Source organism: Scyliorhinus torazame, chromosome 14, assembly GCF_047496885.1.
Source record: "Scyliorhinus torazame isolate Kashiwa2021f chromosome 14, sScyTor2.1, whole genome shotgun sequence".
NCBI classification, from domain to species: Eukaryota; Metazoa; Chordata; class Chondrichthyes; order Carcharhiniformes; family Scyliorhinidae; genus Scyliorhinus; species Scyliorhinus torazame.
In genome coordinates, this window is record NC_092720.1 from 203643139 (window position 1) to 203664504 (window position 21366).

The window sequence follows — 21366 nt, forward strand, 5'->3', positions numbered from 1 at the left end:
TAAAGTGATCTTTATCTCTTTGAAATTGTTAGATGGAAGAATGCAGAGTGGGGGAAGTGCTCTGTCTCAAACCTGTCCTGTACCGGACCTGGTAATTGTCAAATGGCATAGTCCACAGAGGGATGTCCCCTATATCTAGCCTGTCGTACCTGACCTAGAAATTGTTAAATGGGAAAGTACATAGAGGGATGTGCCCTATGTCTAACCTGCCCTGTACCTGACCTGGAAATTGTTAAATGGGTCAGCACATAGAGAATTGTATTCTGTGTGGAACCTGTCCAAATGGGACAGTGCATAGGGGTATGTGCTCTGTGTCTAATCTGTCCTGTACCAGACCTGGAAATTGTTTCATGGGACAGTGCTTAGGGAGATGTGCTCTGTGTGTAGCCTCTCCTACATCCGACCTGGAAATTGGTAGACGGGACAGTGCATAGGGAGATGTGCTCTGTGTGTAACCTGTTCTGTACCTGGCCTGGAAATTGTTAAATGGGACAATGTATAGAGAGATCCCTGTCTGATCTGTCATGTATCTGACCTGAAAATTGTTATATGGGACAGTGCCAAGGGAGATGTACTCTGTATGTAACCCATCCTGTACTGGACCTGGAAATTGTTATTTGGGACAGAGCATAGATGTGCTCTGTGTCTAACCTGTCCTGTACAGGACCTGGAAATTGTTTAATGGGACCGTGCATAAGGGGATGTGCCCTATGTCTAACCTGTCCCATACCTGACCTGGAAACTGTTACATGGGTCAGTGCATAGGGAGATGCATTCTCTGTCTAACCTGTCCAGAAATGTTGATGTTGTCAGAAGAGGCAGAAAGTAGAAAAGTTGGAAAGTTTGGCGACTGGCTCCAGGAAAAGGCCCTTTAACTTACCAAGCTCTGTTCAGATCTTGTGCTATCTTCCCAGTGTTAGAGTCAGCCCAAATCATTTTATTTTCCTCTGAGAAGACCCACAGTCTTTCTTTCATCCCATTCCCAAAGGTAAATCAAGTTTACCTTAATAGCTACACTCTAAATCTTTGATTGATTTCCTTGAGAGGACATTCAATGGTTGCATTTGCTCATGGTCCACATAGCATTCCATCATCACTATCTGCACTTATCCTCGGCCCCATTCCTAATCAGATGGGTGTGGCAAGGTGCTTGGGATGACATGTTTGAATGTGCATGAGATATTCATGCATGTGATGTGAGTCTGGGCGTTTGAGTGACAGAGTTTTTGAGGGATTATGTGGTGGATGTTTGTTTTGTCCAGGTGTTTTGACATGTATGTGACATTATGTTGGCATAATGACATATTTTCCTAGTGCTGAGTGAAAGACTGTTTTGGGGTATGAGTGCTGGGATGTTTGGGAGGCATGAAATAGAGTTTCTGGGAATGACTTGAGGTTTGATTGTTCTGGTGCTCAGGATAGGATGTAATAGGGTTTTTGGGGAATGATTAGGTGCTGAGGGTGTGACTGTTGGGCGACTGGGGACTCAAGTGACATGGCATATGAGAAGGTATTCTGAATTGTTTGTGTTTGCCTGCGATGGAACATTGCGTGGTATGCATGATGGAAGGTTGGATCGAAACACTGAAAAATTTACAGCACAGACAGAGACCATTGGGTCCATCGTGTCCCTGCTGGCTAAAAAATAGCTATCCAGTCAAATCCCACTTTCCAACTTTTGTTCTGTAGACTGTACATTAAGGCACTTCAAGTGAAAATCCGAGTAGTCTTTGAATGCAGTGAGGGTTTATGCCTCTCCCCTTTTCGGGCAGTGAGCTCCAGATCCTCAACTCCCCTCTAATCCTTTCAGCAATTAATTTAAATCTACGCCTGCTAATTATTGACCTCTGCTAATGAGATTAGGTTCTTCCTACTCACTATGTATAGGGCAGCACGGTAGCACAAGTGGTTAGCACAGTGGCTTCACAGCGCCAGGGTCCCAGGTTCGATTCCCTGCTGGGTCACTGTGCGGAGTCTGCACGTTCTCCCCGTGTCTGCGTGGGTTTCCTCCGGGTGCTCCGGTTTCCTCCCACAGTCCAAAGACGTGCAGGTTAGGTGGACTGGCCATTATAAATTGCCCTTAGTGTCCAAAAAGGTTAGGAGGGGTTATTGGGTTACAGGGATGGGGTGGAAGTGAGGGCTTAAGTGGGTCGGTGCAGACTCGATGTGCCAAATGGCCTCCTTCTATATTCATAATTTTATACACCTCAATTAAATCTCCTCTTGGCCTCCTGTGTTACAAAGAAAAAACCCCACAGCCTATCCAATCTTCACTCAAAGTTAAAATTCTCCATTCTTGGTAACATCCTTGTAAATCCCTTCTGTACTGTCTCAAGCACGCTCAAATCTTTCCTGCAATGTAGTGCAGTACTCGAGCTGTGGATGGACTAGTTTTTTTTAATAGGTTCTAGTGTAACCTCCCTGAACTTATACCCTAGGCCCTGACCAATAAAAGAAAGTCTCCCACATGCCTGCTTGATCACCGTATCTACCTATCCTGCTACCTTCATGTGCCTGCAGCCACACACTATACTCTTTCCTATGCTTTTCAGAATCCTATCATCTGTTATATATTCCCTTGCCTTGTTAGCCTTCCCCAAATACATTACTTCACACTTGTGCGGACTGAACTCCATTTGTTACTTTCCTGACTACCTGCTCAGCATTCTTCTTCACCATCAACTGCCCTGGCCAATTTTCATATCATCTGCAAACTTCTTACTTCATCATACCCTCCTATTTAAGTCTAAATCATTGATATATGTCACTAACAGCCAGGGGCCCAGTGCTGAGCCCTGTGGAACTCCACAGAAAACATAATTCCATTCACAAAACACCAGTCTACAATAAACATTGACCATTTACCAGAAATTGAACTGGACTAGCCAGACAGAGGTTAGGAATCCTGCGGTGAGTAATTCACCTCCTGACCTCCCCGCAAAAGCCTGTCCACCATCTCCAAGGCAGAAGTGTGATGGAATGCTTTCCACTTGCCTGGATGAATGCAGCTCCAATAACTCAAGAAACTGGACACTGTCCAGGACAGAGCAGCCGGCTTGATTGGCACCCCATTCACGAACATCCACTCCCTCCACCACTGTGTGCACCATCTACAAGATGAGGTGGCACGGTGGAACAGTGGTTAGCACTGCTGCCTCACAGCACCAGGGACCCAGGTTCAATTCCGGCCTTGTCTGTATGGTGTGTATGCTTTCCCCATGTCTGCATGGGTTTCCTCTGGGTGCTCCAGTTTCCTCCCACAGTCCAAAGTTGTGTAGGTTAGCTGGATTGGCCATGCTAAATTATCCCTTAGTGTCTAGAGATGTCAGGTTGGGTGGGGTTGCAGGGATAGGGCAGAGGAGTGGGGCCTGGTTGGGGTGCTCTTTCAGAGGGTCGGTGCAGACTCGATGGGCCAAATGGCCTCCTCCTGTACTGTCAGGATTCTGTGACATGTTGCACTGCAGGAACTCACCAAGGCTACTTAGGTAGTACCTTCCAAACCCATGACCACTACCACCTAGAAGGACAAGGTCAGCAGATACATGGGAACACCTGCAAGTTCCCCTCCAAGTCACTCACCATCCTGACTTGGAAATACATTTGGCCGTTCCTTCACTATCACTGGATCAAAATCCTGGAACTTCCTCCCGAACAGCACTGCAGGTGTATCTACACCACATGGACTGCAGCGATTGCTCACCACCACCTTCTCAAGGACAGTTAAGGTTGGGCAATAAATACTGGCCTAGCCAGCGACACCACATCCTGTAATTTAATTTTTAAAGCAAGGAGTGCCAATGTTGGATCCAACTTGCCATTTTCCCTGAGATCCCATGAGCTCTTTGCTCGCTCTTCAACTGTTGCCTTCAGGGCCTCATCCCTCTTTCCACCCATGTCATTGGTATAAATCTGGAGCAGAAACTCTGGGTGGTCACCCTCCCCCTCAGAATGTTCTGCAGTGGCCCAGTGCCACCCTGGACCTCAGCACCATGGAAGTAACATACTCTTCAAGAGCCGCATCTGCTGCCACAGAAGTGCTTGTCTGCTCCCAAACTTATCAGGTCCTCTACCACTTTTGCTTTCCTGACCTTCCACCTCCACCCCTGCCCCTACAGCTGAGCTCTGGTTGCACTCTCCAGATGAAACATCGCCCTCACGTTTATTTAGAACTGATTATCAGTTGGAGAGCGATATGCAATCAGGGGACTCCTACACTAGCTGCCTGGTTCTGATTGACTGATGGTGGTCACGCAGTCTATCTTTGTCTGCGCACTGTTGGTGTTACTACATCCAGTGATTTGCTATCCAAATAGGCTCACTGATGCACTGCAGTGATATTTAAGCTTTGAAACCCTGAGCTCAAGCTCCTACAGCTGGTGGCACTTCATACACATGTGCCTGGTTAGACTCAAGGGGCTGGATTCTCCGCCGGCGGTATGCTCCATTTTGCCGGTAGCCTGGGGGTTTCCCAATGGCGTGGAGCTGCCCCACAATGGGAAACTCCATTGACCAGCCGACGTAACGGAGCATCCCGCCGGCGTGCTGAAACAGAAATGTGGCGCGGCGAGACAGAGAAACCAGCCCAAGAAGTGTCATTAAGTTCCCACATGGAACAGGATGTGTATTCCCATGGACTGAGGGGCCCTTCCATGTCTCTGTTTATAAGACTATTCCCTAATTGAAGAGAAATAAACTTAAAATTTAAATCAACACTCAATAGCTACTAACCATCAGCACCTCCCCTTGCACTGACATCATCTTAATTTATAGGGATGTTAACTCATTATATCAGGGTTTTTTTTTAATTTAGAGTCCCCAATTCTTTTTTTCCAATTAAGGGGCAATTTAGCGGGGCAAATCCACCCACCCTGCAAGTCTTTGGGTTGTGGGGGCGAAGCCCACGCAAACATGGGGAGAATGTGCAAACTCCACAGGTACAGTGACCTGGGACCTCGGCACCACGAGACAGCAGTATTAACCACTGCGCCACCGTGCTGCCCTTTCGTTATATTAGTTAACTCGTTATTTATTGCATTTTAATTTACTGAAAAGATTGGAACTTTTTCCCCCTAGATCTGATTAATTAAACAGTGATTGTAATTGTGATAAATAATCTAATATACAATGTATAAAATGTATGTTAAAGTTTATCAATTGGTTTTGTTTTATGCTAGTTAATTGATCTAGCTTATGTTATAGGTTGATTAAATTAAATTTGATGCTTACCTATAGACTTACTCCCATGGGCTTGTGCCGTGACTTCACTAAATGATTCTTTTTCCTCCCATTTCACCGATTCAGTCAGACTGATGCACCGCAGTGATACTGAAGCTTTGAAACCCTGAGCTCAAGCTCCTACATGATGGGATGCTGCTCTACACGAGGCCAGGCGTTTTGTGTTGCTCCATTCAACTCTTGACCTTGTCTCTTATTCTGCACTGCGCCAAGCCTTGCCTTACATGCTGTCCCCCCCTCCATTCTCAGCCTCACTCTCTATGCTGCTCTGCCGTATACTCAGACCTGGCCTTTATGATGCTCCACTGCAGGTCTCAGTTGGCGTCTGTGTCATGGAATGTTTGAGGCTGTGTGTATGATGTATTGTTGGATGATCTATGCATGTGATGGTGTATGTGATGTTATGGTGGGATGTTCGGTGTGTGAGAGAAAGAGATGGAACATTAAATGCTGTGATGTTGGATGATAATGTAATGAGATGTGATGTTGGATGGCATGTGTGATGAATGTTGGATTGTGCATGTGATGGGATGTTTGATGTGTGTTTGAGAGAGAGAGATATGGAACGTTAAATGGTGTGTATGTGATGTTATGTTGGATGCGGTCTGTGATGGGATATTTGGTGTGTTTGTGTGTGATGTTATGTCGGATGGAGTGTGTGATGGGATGTTTAGCATGTGTTTGTGTGTGATGTTATGTTGGATGTTCTCTGTGATGGAATGTTTGGTGTGTGTTTGTGATATGTTGGATGGTATGTGTGTGATGGGATGTTTGGTGTGTGTTTGTGTGTGATGTTATGTTGGATGATGTAATGTGCAGCATGTCTTGAGATGCAATGTAATGCAATTGCGTGAGTGATATGACAAGTGCCAGGGAGTAAAGAATAACTGAGAGTAACTGTATCTTTTTCACAGGGGAGTTTATCCGAGCACTTTATGAATCTGAAGAGAACTGCGAGGTAGACCCGGCTAAGTGCACCTTTTCCACTTTGGCTGATCACCAGGCTAACCTGAGGATGTGCTGCGAACTGGCCCTTTGCAAGATCGTCAACTCCCATTGGTCAGTGCTGGTGTAATGTGGCAGATGTAAAAGCAGTGGTGCCAGAGACTGAATTCAAGGGCAGTGTCCAGACAAGTGTAGGATCTTAAAGTAAGAGGACAATAGGACAGAAAAGAACACAGATCTTTTACCTCCAGTGAATATTATCAAGCATGCCTTATTGGATCAGTGTTCAAATCCAGCCCATGGAGATGGAATGACCCTTCTCTGATGAGGGGCATTGTTTCTTTTGACTTCAGGAACTTTGGTTCAAATCCAGCCTTGTCAAAAAGTGAACCATTCTATGATCTAAAAGACTGGGTAGCGAAGTAAGTGATGAAATTGTCCATTAATTCTGGGAATAAGTTCAAATCCAGGGGGAGAGAGAGAGGGAGGAGAGAGAGAGACCAGCTCCTTCTCTGTTAATGGCAAAGTGATTCAAACATCTGTCCAGAGAAGGTGTGGAGGTGAAAGAAACAAATCAGGAATTGACTGATTGACATATTAAGGTAGATTTTGAACTTGCTGGCTAAGCACAAATCTGGTGTTCTTGATTAATAAGGGGATTTCTTGATTAAATAGGGATCAAGGGTTATGGGAAGAAGGCAGGAGAATGGGGATGAGAAACATATCAGCCATGATCGAATGGCGGAGCGGACTCAATGGGCCGAATTCTGCTCCTATAATCTTAAGGTCGAAGGTGAAACTGACTAATGGGAGTCAAAACTAGGCACTGTACATAAGCGGTATCTGAGTTCAGACACTACTCAAAATAATGACAACAGAACTGAAATGTTATAACTATCAAGACTGAGTAGGCTACGGCTCTTTCCTCTAGGAAAAAAAGGCTGAGGTCTGACATAATGGATGTCTTTACAAGTATGAAGGAATTTAATTGGGTGGATGTAAAGATCTGGTAGCTCAAAACTAGTGGAAATAAATATAGAACATGCAGTGCAGAAGGAGGCCATTCGGCCCATCGAATCTGCACTGACCCACAGTAAGCCCCCACTTCCACCCTATCCCCATAACCCACCTAACCTTTTTGGACACTAAGGGCAATTTAGCATGGCCAATCCACCTAACCTACACATCTTTGGACTGTGGGAGGAAACCGGAGCACCCGGAGGAAACCCACGCAGACACGGGGAGAACGTGCAGACTCCACACAGTGCCCCCGCGGGGAATCGAACCTGGGACCCTGACGCTGTGAAGCCACAGTGCTATCCACTTGTGCTACCGTGCTGCCCAAATATATTAGTAAATAATAAATTTAATAAGGAATTATTCAGCCAGCAAGTGGTTATAATGTGTAACAGACTATCACTAGTTGAGGTGATTAGTATGAATTTGTTTAAAGGCAAGGAAGGGATACAGACCCATGAGGGCGAAAATAATAGAAGAATATGCGGATAGATAAAGAGGGGTGGAGACGAGGCTTATGTGAAGAAGAAACTTTGGTGCAGAGCAGGTGGGTCCAAAGGCTTGTTTCTCTGCTAGGTTCCATGTAGTTTTACATCGGAAGGCATTTTCTTCTAATTCCAGGAGTTTAAATTCAACAGTCAAGCGGACAGAGTTCTCTTTTGAAAGGGGGGAACAGTATCACTGAATTCTCACTACTGATTCTTGTCAATCATTGGACCTTGGTCGACTGAACTTGGCATGAGTCCCTTACACAACAGGCCTCATTGTTGATTTTGACGTCGAGGCACAAGTATGATTTCAATTGGTGTAAAATTTTGCTTTGTTTCTATTTTACCATTTTGGTCAGTGTGCGCCTGTTTGTCGAACCAAACAAAATATTTCCATGGACTTCTTCAAATTCTCATCCCTTTCTGGAAAGGCAAATTCTCACTTGGGCTACAGCTCTATGGGCGTAGGCCGCGTTCCAGTTCTTTGCCAAAATAGCAATCCTTTTTGTACCAGCCTGGAGAGTTGGAATGTTGGCAAGCTATTCGACTGCTGCTGCCTCATAGAGCAGTCTGGTGTCCACAACATGTGCTACCACTCGATAGTAATTGGGAAAACAATTCTCACCATTTTTCTCCTCCGACCAAGAATACAGAGGTCAAATGGAACCCCACCCTCAATACCCATCAATATGCCTCCCCCACCCACTCCCAGCCATCATCATTCTGATCGAAGTGGCACAAACTTAAAATGGAACTTGCAGGACCAGTGCCAGACCATACAGGTTATTTTCAAACTGCATTCGTGGAAGAGAAGTAATTAATTGTACAGCACATAGACTATTCTGCATGGTACTGGTCCTATCGAAGATTGATCCACTTCGTCTCACAGCTATGTTTTCTGCATAGCCCTCTAATTGTTTTCACACAAGTATTTATCCAGTTCATTTTTTAAAGTTGCAATTGAATCTATAGCACACCTTCAGACAATGCATTCCCCTCATAACAACTTACTGCCCCCAAAAGACTGCTGAAAGACTTGGAGAGTACCACTGAGCCTTGTCTTTTTAAAAAAATTTAAAGTACCCAATTAATTTTTTCCAATTAAAGCCAATCCACCTCACCTGCACATCTCTGGGTTGTGGGGTGAGTCCCAAGCAAACACTGGGAGAATGTACAAACTCCACACGGACAGTGACCCGGGGCAAGGATCGAACCTGAGCCCTCAGCGCGTGAGGCAGCAGTGCTAACCACTGCTCCATGCCTCCACACTAAACCTTGTCTGAACTGCCCGAGAGTGCTTTTATATTTAATTCTCTGCAATTAATGAAATGGAAGCCACGTTAAATATCACATTGCCTTTGCCCTCAGTTAAGATGATGGACTTTGATAATTACTTACCCTGGCTCTCTTTATTTTAAACAGTGTCTTTCCGCGTGAGCTGAAGGAAGTCTTTGCCTCCTGGAGGCACCGTTGTGCTGAGCGTGGCAGAGAAGACATCGCCGACCGTCTGATAAGCGCGTCCTTGTTCCTCCGCTTCCTTTGCCCCGCGATCATGTCCCCTAGCCTCTTCAACCTGATGCAGGAGTATCCGGATGATCGCACCTCCCGAACTTTGACCCTTATAGCCAAAGTCATTCAAAATCTGGCCAACTTCACCAAGTAAGTTCTCCTGGGCCTGTGGAAGCCACAGCCCATTCAGTGGGTAATGTAGCCTGTGGGGCTAGTATAAGAGATTTGAGAGGTAAGTGTCAGAGGCAACCCTGCACAAGAAGCTCTTCTGAAGAATATCAATGCTCAACAGTTCAATAACAGTGCTGGTCTGGCTGTCTTTTTAATTAACTGGTAGGTTTTTAATCCCCCTAAATATTTGGTTAATTTTCAATATGTTTTGCTAGAAAAACAATCCTGAATGTTGTTGGCATGGTGAAGGACTTTGTCATATTTATCTTGTTCGTATATGGCGATATTATAGGATATTGTAATGTTACCTTGGCCTTTCTAACAAGTTTGAGAACTAGGAAACACTGAAACCCCTATTAAATGTGAAAGTGAGGTATGACTACATGCACACCAAGGACTCTTCAGGAAGCTCGCAAATGTGCCGTTCCGACTGCAGCTCAAACGTGTTGTATCTTTTATAAATTTAATGACATAGAAGAGATGTGGAACCTGTGTTTATGCAGTTGACATGCTTGTTCAGTAGTGTGGTTAGCTGCTTACCAGTTTTGTAGGCTTCTGAGGTTATTTCACTTGAGGCATTCCTCACATGGGTGATCATTAGTTTGCTGCAGCACTCAAAATATCAAAGAGCACTGCAGAATTGCCACAAATATGTGGATTATATATTTTAAAACTGGACAAAATCTAGTGTGGAATCACAGAATGATACAGCACAAGAGGCAGCCATTTGGCCCATCATGCATGTTCTAGCTCTCCACCCCCACCCCCCCAACTCTTTCCCGAAACCCTGCAACAAAAAAAAATTCCCTTCAAATATTTATCACTTTCCCTTTTGAAAGTTACTTTGAGTGAGCTTCCATCAGGCAGTTTATTCCAGATCACAACTACCTGCTGCATAAATCCCTTCTTTCTCGTCACCTTTGTCATTGTAAATAACCTAAATTTATGTGCCCGCTGGTTACTGACCCTTCTGCCACTTGGAAGTTTTTTTAAAAAATTACTCTATTGAAAGCCTTTCATGATTTAGAATATCTGTTTAAAAAAATCCCTGAATGCCCTCTGCTCCAAGTAGATCAATCCCAGCTTTTATAACCTCTCCTCATAGCTGAGCCCCGTTCTTGTACATTTCCCGTCTAAGGCCTAGAATTGATGAGTAGTTATTAGTTCTCTGTAATGTCTCACACAGCCACTGCGGAATGAGTACTGATGAGTAGGTATATATATTTGGGAATATTTGTTGTGCTAATTCTACCTGCCTTACCTGCACTTACACGTGTCATATAATGTTTCTCATTTGTTATGGAGACAGATTAGAGACAAATTGAAGTAGCCTGTGTTGCTATTGTGCTGCTTTTCTTCCTCCTTCATCCGATTAGGTTCGGCAGTAAGGAGGACTACATGTCGTTCATGAATGAATTTCTGGAGCTCGAGTGGGGCAGCATGCAGCAGTTTCTGATGGAGATTTCCAATCCGGACACGGTCACCAACGCAGCTAGCTTTGAGGGCTACATCGACTTGGGCCGAGAGCTCTCTACGCTGCATTCCCTCCTGTGGGAGGTGCTGCCTCAGCTCAGCAAGGTGAAGCATTAAGAAACAAAATAGTCTTGGCCAGCTTCAGCACAACTGTACGAATAAATGGAACTTGGTGGGGTCAGCAAGAAGTTGGTTGATTCCTTTGGGTACTGCACATGCTATGTGATTTTGAGATGTTTAGATCCATTGGCATTTGAAATATAGAAAATTAATGCTAGTTTTTGTGTCCATTAGCATTATTTATGGAGAATGAGTGGTATGCGACCGTATCTATTGGGATCCTTTCCCTGGGGATGCATTGGCTCAGCCCGATGGATTCTGTGATGGGAAGTGTTTCGACCCACTAGAATTAAATGTGTAGTGGTTGGATGTAGTTAGGCCCATTAGGATTCTGCCTAGTGGGAGTGAATGGGAGAAACATGGTTGGGTCTATTCATAAATGATGTTTGGACAGGAAGTGATCGGGTCAAGTGGGATACTGCACTGGGGAAATGTGTTGATCAATTGTAAATTGGAGAATGGTTTTGTCAACTGAGATTCACTGGAGTGAATGGGAGGTTTTTAGGTCCATTGGGACTTTTCATATGTGGAGTATACTCAAGTGTTTGGTCCCTTTGAGATTCAATATATGTTAAATGAATGTCTTCACTGGGTTTCATCATTCCACTGTACCTGCTCCAAACTGAGAGAAATTTTAATCAATTAAAGCAATTGTGAATTAGTACATGTGATTCTCCCTAGCTAAAAATACCTTTCTTATGTCTTTGCAGGAAGCGGTGCTGAAACTGGGTCCCCTTCCACGCCTTCTCAATGACATAAGTGGGGCATTGAGAAACCCATCGCATGTACAACGACAATCCAGCCACATAGCGGAACGCTACACTTCTGGGCCCAGCATCAATCGTGGCATTTCATCCGACCTTCAGAAGTACACAGTTAAAGATCTAAACAGGTGAGGTAACAAGGCAAGCGACTCACTGTCCCATCAAACACTTACAGGACAGGTAAAGCAGGGAGTTAGATATAGAGTAAAGCTTCCTCTACACTGTCCCATCAAACACTCCCAGGACAGATACAGCACGGGGTTAAATAGAGTAAAACTCCCTCTACAATGTCTCATCAAACACTCCCAGGTCAACTACAGCACGGGTTAAAGTCATAAAAAATAAAGGCGGAGTTGCCCTTTCAAGCCTGCTTGCTCCACTATTCAACATTTTGGGGGCAGCACGGTAGAATAGTGGTTAGCACAATTGCTTCACAGCTCCAGGGTGTCAGGTCGATTCCCGGCTTGGGTCACTTGTCTGTGCGGAGTCTGCATGTTCTCCCCATGTGTGCGTGGGTTTCCTCCGGGTGCTCCGGTTTCCTCCCACAGTCCAAAGATGTGCAGGTTAGTTGGATTGGCCATGCTAAATTACCCTTAGTGTTCAAAATTGCCTTTGGTGTTGGGTGGGGTTACTGGATAGGGTGGATGTGGGTGAATTAAGAGGGGTGCTCTTTCCAAGAGCCGGTGCAGACTCGATGGGCCGAATGGCCTCCTTCTGCACTATAAATTCTATGATTCTATGATCATGGCTGATCCACTATCTCAACGCATACTCCCATTCTCCCATACCCTTTGACGCCCTTAGAAATCTATCTATTTCCTTCTTAAATATATTCAGTTACTTGGCTTTCTGTGGTGGAAAATTCTGTAGGTTTACCACACTGAGTGAATAAGTTTCTCGTCATCTCAGTCCCACATGGTCTACCCCATATCCTGAGACTGTGACCTCTTGTCTAGACCCCCAAGCCAGAGGAAACAACATCTCTGCATCATCTGTCCAGCCCTTTCAGAATTTTGTATGTTTCAATTAGATCTGCTCTCATTCCACTAAATCCCAGTGAATACAGACCCAGTTGACCCAATTTCTCCTCATACCACAATCCTGCCATTCCAGGACCAGTCCGATGAACCTTCAATGCACTCCCTCTATGGCACTTTATATCCTTTCTTAGATAAGGAGATCAAAACTGCACACAATACCCCAGTGTGGTCTCACCAAGGCCCTTACAGTTGCAGCAAGACATCCTTGCTCCTGTCCTCTTGCAATGAAGATCAAAATACCATTTGCCTTCCTAACTGCTCACTGAACCTGCTTGCTTTCAGTGACTGGTGGACTTAAGACACCCAGGTCCCTTTGTACGTCAACATTTAAATAATATTCTGCCATTGTTTTTCTGTCTGAAGTGGATAACTTCATATTTATACACTTTATACTGCACCTGCCATGTATTTGCCCACTCGCTTAACTTATCTAAACCACCTTGCAGCATCTTAACATCCTCCTCACCACTCACCTTCCCACCAAGTTTCATGTCATCAGCAAACTTGGAAATATTACTTTTAGATCCCTTGTCTAAATCGTTCATGTATATTGTGTATAGTTGGGGCCCAAGTACTGATCCCTGCGGGACTCCACTAGTCACTGCCATTTATTCCTACTCTTTGTTTCCTGTCTGCAAAACGAACTCTCAACCCCTGTCAATTCTCAACTTCCCCAATCCCAAGCGCTGTATAATTTTTCACACTTGCCTCTTATGTGGGACTTCATCAGAAGCTTTCTGAAAATCCAAATGCACCACATGCACTGGTTTTCACTTATCTATTCTACTGCAGCATTATGAGAGATCCTTGCAGCATCCGAGTTGCATTGCCAATCAGCGGCAATTAATTTGGGTCACAGCTTTTTTTAAACTGACTACATTTAAATTGGGAGTAGAAAAATGGGGGAGGGGAGTTTGCATCTTTAATAGGAGCCATAAAGGTGCAGTCATGGTTATGATATTTGAATTTGATTCTCGCTGGCTTGTCAATGGGGTTTCCCATTGAAGCCACACCACTCTGCCAGGAGACCCACGGGCGGGGGTGCGCTGCCAACGGGAAAAGTGAATCACAACAACCAGAGAATTCTGGCCAATGTCAACATCAACTCCTTGCATTTTTATAACAACTTTAATATTAATCTGTAAAACATGTTATGATCAGACCAGAAGTAGTAGAATGGCTCCCCTTTTTTTCCACCCCTCAACTGATCGCCAGAGTTTTTGATTTTAAGAATCCGGTTGCCAATTCAATGAGTCTTAACTGTCTGTGCGCACACAGCCGGTCTTGTACTTTTTAAAAGAAACAGAATGATTATTTATTGTACGGTAGCACAGTGGTTAGCACAGTTGCTTCACAGCTCCAGGTTCCCAGGTTCAATTCCTGGCTTGGGTCACTGTCTGTGCGGAGTCTGCACGTTCTCCCCGGGTGTGCGTGGGTTTCCTCCGGGTGCTCCGGTTTCCTCCCACAGTCCAAAGATGTGCAGGTTAGGTGGATTTGCCATGCTAAATTTCCCTTACTTCAAGAGTTTACACACAGACACACACAAAAGTTACATAGTGGGAGGGTAGTAAACTGTTTAAGAGCCCAAAAAAAGTCAAATTTATATATATTATATAGCTAGCAGATTAATAACTTGGATAGTTTGAGACAGGGTTCAATGGTGTTTTGGATTATGGAATGAGACAATTGAAATATGTTGATGGATGATTTCTGTCTTCTAGAGTCAGCAGCTACTGAGTTAATATTTAAGTTACCTGTGTCTGGTCAGAAAACAGGCAGGGCACAAGCTTTCAAGATAGAGAGAGAGCGAGAGAGAGAACACACATGTCGGTGTGAGGAGAGAGAGAGAAAATAATTTGGATTTTTCTGGTCTCACTCTGACCAGCCTTGGAAGCAGTTTCTTAAAACACAAATGGGGTTAACTTGCTCATCACATGATCTCTTCTCACAAACTGGCCAGTTACCTCAACATGGTAATGGAAAGCTGATTCCAGGTCCATTGTTTAAAAATTATTAGATTACTCCGGTGGAGTTTCCTTCTCAGCCAGTGTCCATTGTCCAAAGTAAGTGAGTCCAATGCCTTGGTCCAGCTGAATACACACAAATGTTTTGTGAATGGTTCAGGCGGTGTGTCGTTTACACTCATGTAAATTGATTATCTCTAGTCGGCTACTTCTAGACACCCCGGTACCTTGCTGATTATTTGTAGGGTACAGTTATGTGAATGTTCTGCCAATTTAGGCTCATTTAAATAAACATTTGCCGGAATCTCCCAGGGTACAGATTCACTAGCTACGTCTAGGAGACCTCGTCAGGGCAGTATTTAGTGCGTGGACCAGTTGCAACGGCACCTGGGGAGTCTCCTAGGCCATTGGAGACCCCCTGGGTGGTTGGTGCAAAGGTGCCAGGTTGGCACTGCCAAGGGTCAGGGCCTGAAGGAGGCCATGCCTATGAAAGGGCGGGGGGGATGAGGAGTGTGAGAGGGGGTGTGAAGATGGGAGGTATAAAGGGGCCTCATAAAAGGTTGGGAGGGGCTGAAGGGGGTGTTCATGAAAGGGAGGGGCAAAAAGGCGGGGCCTTCATAGTGGGATGTCCTCACTTGGGGTTGGGGAGGTTAATATGGGTGTGCGGCACCACCCATGGGTAGGGAGTGTGATGGACCCTCAAATGCACTTAGAGATCGGGGCATCCTTTCAAAAGGACACTAGCAAATTCAGCTCCCCACTGCTTTAAGAAATATCTAAAGGGGCAATTTTTAGCGGCCCGTCAAGCCTGACTTGGTGGTTTCTGAGGATTCCCTCTTGAGATTTGCGACACTCGAAGCAGTCATTTAACAAATTCTCGCAAGACGTTGCAATCTGGATCTCGCTCTCACTGGGTGTGATCCATATGATTGGGTGGGGGGGGAGTTGAGGGGGTGTTCCCAGGGGCCTCCCCGAGGTTGGGGCATAACAGGGGCAGGGGGTCTGAAAGGCAGGGGGAAAGATCGGGGCAGTCAGATGGCACCCCAATCTGTGAGGAGCCTTTCCCGCTGAGGTCGCCAGCATGAAATGACAAGTGCAGGCTTGGTAGAGAGAAACTCCCTGAGGCCAAAAGAAACAGCAAATAGAATAGAATGGAATTGTGAGGTTTTTGGATCGTGGGTTTTTTCTCGGCGTTGCAGCCGCTGGGAAACACCCTGCAACATGGTCAAAACTGGCATCGATTTTTTTTCCATGAAATGGCGCCCTGAGAAACTCCCGTGGGTAAATAGGTCTGGATCTCATCCAAAAAGCCTGCGGCAAACATCCCACCAAAGGTGCCCAAAGTGACACTTGAAATTGTTTGGTTGAATCCTGTCCAGGGGGCAGCACGATGATGCAATGGTTAGCACTGCTGCCTCACGGCGCTGAGATATCCAGGTTCGATCCTGGCCCCGGGTCACTGTCTGTGTGGAGTTTGCATATTCTCCCCGTGCCTGCGTGGGTCTCACTCCCACAACCCAAATATGGGCACGATAGGTGGATTGGCCATGTTAAATTGCCCCTTAATTGGAAAAAATAAGTGGGTGCTCTAAATTCATTTTTTTTCAAATCGCGTCCATAGTCTTCCTATCCCTTAATTAATTTAGTGCTGCCACTCTCCTTCATTCACAGCTCAATCGATATGACCAGGCTACCTTCTCCAACCAAGGAAAAGGGAAAGGATGTCTTTTATGTGACAAGGCCTCCGCTTGCACGTTCCTCCCCGGCATATTGCACAAGCAGCTCCGATATCACTGAACCTGACCCCAAAATGATGACAACGAACAAGAGCATCTCCATGATGGATCTGCAAGACAGCAGGAGTATGAACAGCATAAGCAACCTCCAGACTGTTGGGGACATGCTAAATAGCAGTCAGGCCTCAATTGGAACTACAGTAGGCCTCAGGCCTAGCCGGCTGTCACAGGGGAGTGGATCAAGCGTGTCAGGAGGTCTGCGGTTAGGACAAATGGGCATCACCACAGACGGATTGCATGGGCAGCTACGAGTCCCCTTGTCCTTTCAGAACCCCCTGTTCAACATGACCTCAGATGGGCCTGCCTCACTACGGACTCCCGCCGAGCCAGGTGCTGGCCTCTTGGGCTACCATGGTTACAGCAAGAGCGAAGATCTTTCCGCCAATAAGCAGATCTTCCATAGTCACAGCTATAGCGACGAATTCGCCCGGCAGAACAGCGAGTTCAGTCGCAGGCAGCTGTCACTGACTGACAATCTTCAACACATGCTGTCGGCACCCCCAGCCAACATCGGCCCCCAGAGGAGGATAGATCAGCCGCCGCCTGCGCCTCCACCCCTCGTCCGGGGAAAAACGCAGCAGCTGACAGTCAGCGCAGCCCAGCGACCTCGGCCTCCCAGCGCCAACTTGCTGCAGTCGCCTGCCGAGCCACCACACGGTCCCAAGGTGCGACAGCAGTCAATCATGGCCAAAGCAGACGCTCCAGCTCCAAAATCAGGCATCACCAAACAGGTAGGTTTCCTGCGGGGGGAGGGGGGGTGCGGTGGTCAATCCCTGCTCCTGTTTATCTGGAAACAAAGTTCTGGCTGTTGTCCCACATTGCTGAGCAGATAGCATTCTCGTCTTAGTCAGAAAGTTGTCCATTCCAGAAAGTTGAGCATACATTTTAGGCTGATACAGTGAGGGAATGCTGCAGTGTCGGGGGTGTCAACCAGAATTTCCATCTGCCCTCTCAGATGGATGCAAAAGATCCCATGACACGATTTTGAAGAAAAGCAGGGAAGTTTCCATGGCATCTTGGCCAACTAACATCACTAAAAGATTATCTGATCATTGTCTCATTGCTGATCGTTGGAGTTTGCCATGCGCAATGTGGTTGCCACATTATTTACACAGTGACTACATTTCAAAAGTAATAAATTGGCTGCAAAGGTGTTTGGAACATCCTGAGGTTGTGATGGGGGGGTAATATATACTCAAGTTTTTCTCTCTTTTAAATGTGACATTTCCAACTGACACCTAGCCCTTCTAACACAAAAACTATTCGACAGGAAGATAGCAGCTGGCCAAACCAACCTGTTGCACACTGTAGTGATACCTTTATGCTTCACACTGCACAGGGTACAGGCAATAGAGCACTTCAAGCTCCTCCCTCAACTCCACTTATTCACCTTTAGTCCATTTCGCAACAAATATAAATTGATCAGTCTCAATCGTGAAAGCTCCAAATAGGGCAGCACGATGGCGTTGTGCTTAGCACTGCTGCTTCACAGCTCCAGGGATCCGGGTTCCGTTGCGGCCTTGGGCAACTGTCTGTGTGGAGTTTGCACATTCTCCCCATGTTTGTGTGGGTTTCCTCCGGCTGCTCCGGTTTCCTTCCACAGTCCAAAGATGTGCAGGTTAGGTGGATTGTCCGTGCTAAATTGTTAGTGTCTAAATGTCCAACGGTTAAGTGGGGTTCAAGAGTTACAGGCGAGACAGCGGGCCTTGGTAGGGTGCTCTTTCAGAGGGTCAGTGTAGACTTCTGCACTGTCGGGATTCTATGGTTAACCTCCTCGACCCAACTTTGCACATTACTTAGAATTAAACAGAACTAATGACTTAGAAATGCAACTTTCAGACCAACCGGAATGGTGTTTATATTTCACACGAACCTCATCCCACTCTACTTCACCTCGTCCTATCAGCATTTCCTTCTATTCCTTTCTCCCTCGTGCACTTATCTAGTTTGCTCTTAAATGTATCACTTCAGTTATTCTGTGCAAGAGTTAATTCCAAGTTCATATCACTTCAGGTAAAGATGTTTCTCCTGAATTCCGAATCAAGCAAGTGGGCATTTAAAATCCCTTCTGGTTGAATATCTTATATTTATTTCCCTCAGTTTTAAATTCCCTTGCAGGTAGAAGCACCTTATCTATATTTACCTCATTCACATTTTTCCCTTAAAAGACATGGCGCTAATCTTAAAATTATACCCCCCTTTCTCCTTGATTTCCCCACCACGGGAAAGATTCTCTTCATTTACCATATGGAATCCTTTTAACACCTCCCCTCAATCTTCCAGCAGACAAACCCCTGACCATCCTGACCAGGAAATATATCGGCCATTCCTGCACTATCGCTGTCACAAAATCCTGGACCTCCCCCCTCACAGTACTGTGGGTGTACCTTCACCATAGGGGCTGCGGCAGTTCAAGAAGTCAGCTAACCACCGGTGAGCGATGGGCAATAAATGTGGGCCTAGCCAGTGATGCCCACACCCCATGAATGAAATATTAAAAATTGCCCACCAGTTTCCCAAGATCCTGTCCCAAACATGAGGCAGTTGACATTCAAGGGACAAGCACCTTCACAGCTGCATTCACAGCATGCCGTTCTCACATCATGGATTGTGAATGGATTATGAAGGCAGGTGAGCAGTCCCCAGCTATCCTAGCTGGCTGATTCCAGGACAGGCACAACCCTGCCCCCCCCCCCCCCCCCCCCCCCGCCCGTTCCCCTTCCATGGGTGGATTGTTCTGACTGAAGGACCCAAGAAAGTCAGGAGCAAGAGGTTTCATTTTAAAGTCACCACTTCTCAACTGATTGTTGCCAGATCTCCGATTTACCACATTTTCTTTTCATCTCCAGGGTCTGGTCGTGACTTATAAGCTGGGATGTTGCACTCCTGCTCTTCTTGGGCATGAATGGAGACAGGAGCACAAGATCCTGCAAGGGGCCTGAAAACGTGTTATACATCAGTGGGAGGTCCCGTTGGGATTGTCCCCACCACCTCTCAGTTACAACGAGATTCCTGACGTTCATGTCATGAATCCGATTGGAATAAATTTAAACCTAATTATCAGGCCTCTATGCATGATCACCTGCCCCCCACCCTCCGCCCCATTATATTATCCATTCGCCACGCCGAATCTCAACTGGTCTTCAGTGGTGAGCACCTGACGGTAGACCTGCCGGAGGCCGTCAGGTGAGTACATTGCTTGGAGGAAGAGGGTCATGCCCGAGTAGTACCCTGGCACTTCCACGGTACTGCTCACTGGCAATGCTGGGGCGGGGGTTCTATTTTTACTTCCGTGTACCGGGGCAGCCTTTATAAATGGTGCCCTGAACTTTTAAAAACTGAAGTTGCTGGCAGGGTTAGCTCAATCAGAGCCTTACCCACCAGCATGATGTCATGGGACCCGCCCCCTGGACTTTATTATTAAATTGCTAGCAATATGGCGGCGATTGACACTGATGGGGCCAGCGGCTTCAACACCACCTTTCTCGTCCGCTGCAACACACTGTCTCAAAAAGGGAAAATTGAACCTATAGATTTTTGGGAGAGTGGTGGAGGGTGGCACTGTGGGAGGAGTTGGCAGAGCTTCTGTTTGGGTCGCGGTATCGTGTCAGCACCACCTCTTCTAATGGAATTGGCAGAAGGGACAGGAAGCCCCCGCCTCCCCTATAAAGTGCAGGGAACACAAGTGGAACAAGATCCTTCCCACTCCATTCTCTCCTTCTCAAGCCACCCCCAACCACCATCTCATCCCCAAGTTCCCATTTGACTGGCCAGATGTCTACCCAGTCGTGCAGTCTCAATTCTCAGGTATCCATGAAGTTTGGTTCTGGGTGTCACATGACCAAAAGGCAAGCCAGTGCACAGGAGGAAAAGGGCAACACCGCATACAAGGTGTCAGAGCCCATTTTAACTTTCAACGTGATGTAAGCCGCTTCCTAAATTACATCTTCTTTTGTCCCCCAGGCCTCCCATTCACCCTCGACTCTTCACCCCGTCACCCCATCAGAGCGCACTGTGGCGTGGGTGACCAACATGACTCACCTTTCTGCAGACATCGAAAGCTCGCACCTGGAACGGGAAGAGTACAAATTAAGGGAATACTCCAAGTCGATGGATGAGAGCAGACTTGACAAGGTGAAAATGGGTCTGTATTGGCAAGGAGGCTTGGTGTGTTGGGGTTAGAATGGCGACGAGAGCAAAAATTAGAGGTTTTCCTGAGGCCCACCCTTAACATCAGAGCGATGCACTGTGACGACCTGCTGGCTGTCCCAAGGCAGCTCACAATCTGAATTTTGGAGTTACTACGTCACCAGGTTAGGCAAGTCATGTAGGAAGGCAAGGGAGAAGCCAACAATTAGTAAGTTGACCAAGAGGGGAGAAATTGGACAAGAGGGCGATCAGGCGACGGGAACAATTTACGGCGGAGACAATCAATGCGAACAGTGGAGGAGGAAGGGATCAAGAAGGGAAGCATAGGAGAGTGAAACTATTGAAAAGGTAGGCAGCTGAGAGAGACTATATGTGATAGCGAGTAGGAGGCAACTGAGCGAATTGGGGACGGAGGGGCAAACCAGAAACGGAAGTGATCATCAGAGTGAGACCCGAGAAGGTGAAGAATGGTGGCCAGTGGCTTTAGTGTGGGATCAAGAGGAGCACCTCTTGCGCCTCCTGACCCCACATTCAATTATGTTTTAAGACCTGCCTTTCCATATACTGACATCCAGATTGGACTATTTACTATAACACAAGCATTAAAAGGGGGTAGCATCAGCTGATTTCTAGGCTATGCTATTCCCGAAATTATCATGCTTGTCGAATTTTACAAGGAAAGCAGGCCCTTTGTG

General features: G+C 46.2%; 1 protein-coding gene across 15 annotated transcripts in view; it reads left to right on the forward strand.

Annotated features, from left to right (window-relative positions):
* Positions 1-21366, forward strand: part of LOC140390360 (ras/Rap GTPase-activating protein SynGAP-like) — a 1167003-nt gene that overhangs the window by 899396 nt on the left and 246241 nt on the right. For all 15 annotated transcript variants that reach the window (XM_072475456.1, XM_072475455.1, XM_072475451.1 and 12 more), the window contains 6 exons: positions 6150-6294; positions 9108-9344; positions 10742-10943; positions 11669-11850; positions 16398-17253; positions 20486-20656. In XM_072475456.1, the coding sequence (XP_072331557.1) occupies positions 6150-6294; positions 9108-9344; positions 10742-10943; positions 11669-11850; positions 16398-17253; positions 20486-20656 (1793 nt within the window). The remainder of the gene's footprint in view (positions 1-6149; positions 6295-9107; positions 9345-10741; positions 10944-11668; positions 11851-16397; positions 17254-20485; positions 20657-21366) is intronic.